At 44.4% G+C, this 3,230-nt stretch overlaps 1 protein-coding gene across 1 annotated transcript in view; it reads right to left on the bottom strand.

The window, feature by feature from the left end:
- The window catches only part of mtpap (mitochondrial poly(A) polymerase), a 12,854-nt gene that overhangs the window by 5,758 nt on the left and 3,866 nt on the right, over nucleotides 1-3,230 (bottom strand). The window contains exons 6-7 of the mRNA XM_013912787.1: nucleotides 2,182-2,447; nucleotides 848-927 (exon numbers count right to left, since the gene is read on the bottom strand). Of these exons, the coding sequence (XP_013768241.1) occupies nucleotides 848-927; nucleotides 2,182-2,447 (346 nt within the window). The remainder of the gene's footprint in view (nucleotides 1-847; nucleotides 928-2,181; nucleotides 2,448-3,230) is intronic.

Below are 3,230 nucleotides of genomic sequence, written 5' to 3' on the forward strand. Positions count from 1 at the left end.
GTGTGTGTGTGTGTGTGTGTGTGTGTGTGTGTGTGTGTGTGTGTGTGTGTGTGTGTGTGTGTGTGTGTGTGTTAGTGTGTTATACTGCTGTTTAAATAACTGCCTGGAAGCGCACATGTGTGTGTGTGTGTCTAGAGGAGGTGGGTCATTGACCTTCCCAGAGTGATGGGCCTTTTATTGTCCTGTAAGCACTCTGTGTGATAGAGTCCGCGCTAAATGGTGTGCCGAGGAGGAAGAGGAAGGAGAGGAGGGGAGGAGGTGAGGTTAGATTGCTTTTGGAAGGCAATTATCAGGCAGCCAAGGTGACAGAAAGAGGGGCAGAGGGAGGCGAGTGGACTTGCGGGCAGATTGGTGTGACGGCAGTTCTATTAGAAAAGGACACTGGGTTAAACATTCCTAACACATATATACATGGTAATAAGATGGATGGCTGGAAGGCTTTCCCAGGATGCTGAGTATTAAATAAAACAAGTGAACAGTCTCCAGGGCTGTAGATGAAGGATGTGTGTTGTACTCAGTGTTGCAGGGTCACACCTGACATTGAAATGCTGCTCTTGGCTACAGTTAAATTTGAAAGTCATGGACACAGCAAAGATGCATTGAACACAATTATGCTGCATGGCAATGGCACCTATGCTCAGGCTGAGGACCCCACAAGGACAACGCCTCTCTTTATCTGAAGTGGGCATAGCAGGTGGACCAATACTTAACAAGTCATCAAGCTTGGTTTACCAGATCAACTTGATTGTGATATGGTTGTGCCCTGTCTGCTAAAGAATACATACATTAGCAGATAACTGGGCTTTGTCTATGACCTGGAAAACGCAAGTGTTTTAGCACGTCTTGCAAAGGCAGCTGCTGGTCCCTGCCAGGCCGAGGGGGCCTCTGCCATGGGAGAAGAGGCCCAGAAAGCAATGGGTCTGCATGCTGCAGAATCCAACACACACCTCAGTCACTGAAAGCAGCAGTAACAGGACACCATTAATTATCCCTCCACAAGTTCAAAAGGTCCAATCTAGACCACCGGGTGGCTTCACGAGTGTGAAAGCTGCAATAAAGATATTAGGACCCTCAGTGGTGAGTGGATGCCCGGATTACTACAAAGGCATAAAAACGTGTGGAAAGAAAAAATCGTTTGAATTGTTTGATGTCATTTAAAAGACACTGTTTAAACTGCAGTTGTTTCAACAACATCTCGTGTTGTTCATCACTTCTTTTGTAAATAGATGGTTCATTAGAGGTGAACAAATAGTCACTGGAGATGTTATGAGAGAAGGATCCGGAATTCCACGACAGCAAAAATGGTGCTAGAAGTACAACGTCCGTGAATGAAGTCAGTGAATTTTTCAAGCTGTTTTCATCCAATTTAACTGGAGATTCCATGTATGTATTTCTATAAACAAATAAAGCTCAAAGTGTCCAGAGGTGCTTAAACATGGTTACAGACAGAAAAGACTTTCCCCTTGCTTTCCCAGAGAAAATCACCCCAACCAGCTGGAAATGAGAATTCTTGTTACTTCCAAAATGTGTTATTTGCTTCCTGAATTCAGCAAAATTTTACAATTTGGTGCTTTTCTTGCCTTTATTTGCCAGGAAACACAATATTCATGGAGTGGGGACTGCTGCTCTTACTTTGTTCACCTCCTCCCTGCTGCGTGAATTTTACTCTGACTCAGTTAATTGGAACCTTTTCACACGTGCACTGGGACTGTCCTCAAAGCAGGTATCTTACACTGAAAATCTAACTTCCTTAACACCAAAAGTTTTTGTTGAATCATTTATGACATTTTTCATTTCTAAGTAACTAATTGACCAAGGTATATTTGTGAGTGTGACTACAGCTGTACAGAGAAAACCCCCACCCCACACTGCCGCTAGTGTACTCGGTGGTTGCATTTATATTTTAGGGAACAGTTAGTAAGCAACGTGTGAAGAAAAAAAAAAGGCATTATTAATTTATGAACTTCTTGTTTTTTGCCTGACACTTAAATAAGAAAGATGTTTTCTAGTGAACGCGTGTTTGCTTAAGATTGGAAAGTACACTGTTTTTGAAGCATGAAGAACGAGACTGTTGTGTTGGGCTCTGAAATGCTACGCTTAGAGTGATTGTTAAGAATAGAAAAAAGCAAAACTCTTAATGTTATTAACTAAAACACTACTGAAACTTTGAAACTTATTAACAAATTCTCAGAGGTCCGCTGTGTGAGTGCTGGATGGTACCTGCGAGGTCCCGCAGGTGGTCCAGTGTGGGGATGATGGGAGGAGTCCTCTTCTGCAGGAAGAACAGCACCATGACAGTGAGGGAGAAGTTGGTGATCCAGGCCCCGGGGATGCTGCTGGTGACTCCGTGAGCTCGGGCCCAGCAGCGTACAGTGAACACCAGGCTGCGCACCCGAGGGTCCAGCTCTCCATACAGGTAGAGCAGCTCTGTGCTCTTCATCGCCACCCTGTGGAGAACACAAAGAGTGACATCTGAGCATATGGTGCATCCAGATAGATGCAGTTTTCACAAACTGAGGTTCGGAGCGCTAGAGTAGGTTATCATCAAGGATGTGTCTGTGTATTTCTGCATTCATCCCTCCTTTGACCCAGATGAGTATCCCAGTTCCTGATGCTGGGAAACATCCCCACAATGATGCAGCCACCATCGTGCTTCACTGTAGGGGTGATTTTGACTACTTTTGTTTACTCCAGACATGGCGCTCGGTATTCAGGCCAGAGAGTCAGAGATCTGAGAGTCCTTTAGCTGATTTCTGGCAAACTCCAGGCGGGCTGTTATGTACCTTTCACTGTCTGATTTTGGAGATTTCAAATGGAAATTTAGTAATATGGAATGGCTTTTGAAAATAAATGACACTATGTTCAATTATAAAATGCCTGCATTTTGCCTTAAATATAGAACTTGGAGATGTGTTAACAGCATTAACAGTTCAGAGAAATGGTGCAAGGGCCGACCATTACAGGTCAGAGAAACTAAATGTACCGCTGGAGAGCAGCATTCAGCTGACTCGGCTGCTGTTCGTCTGTTTTTCTTGAATGCACGCATTCACACCTCAGGCAGGAAGGTGCTATGCTTCAATGATGTGTGAGCACGATTTAAGAAAAGTCCCCCCTCTCACAGCCACCCACAGATGCTGGTTCAACTCCATTTCCTTAGAAACTGCAGAGTGGTTTTCTGTACGTTAGCAGGTGTGTGTGTGTGTGTGTGTGTGTGTGTGTGTGTGTGTGTG

The sequence above is a fragment of the Pundamilia nyererei genome, unplaced genomic scaffold (genome assembly GCF_000239375.1).
Source record: "Pundamilia nyererei isolate P.nyererei 1_Seehausen unplaced genomic scaffold, PunNye1.0 scaffold00101, whole genome shotgun sequence".
Taxonomy (NCBI): Eukaryota; Metazoa; Chordata; class Actinopteri; order Cichliformes; family Cichlidae; genus Pundamilia; species Pundamilia nyererei.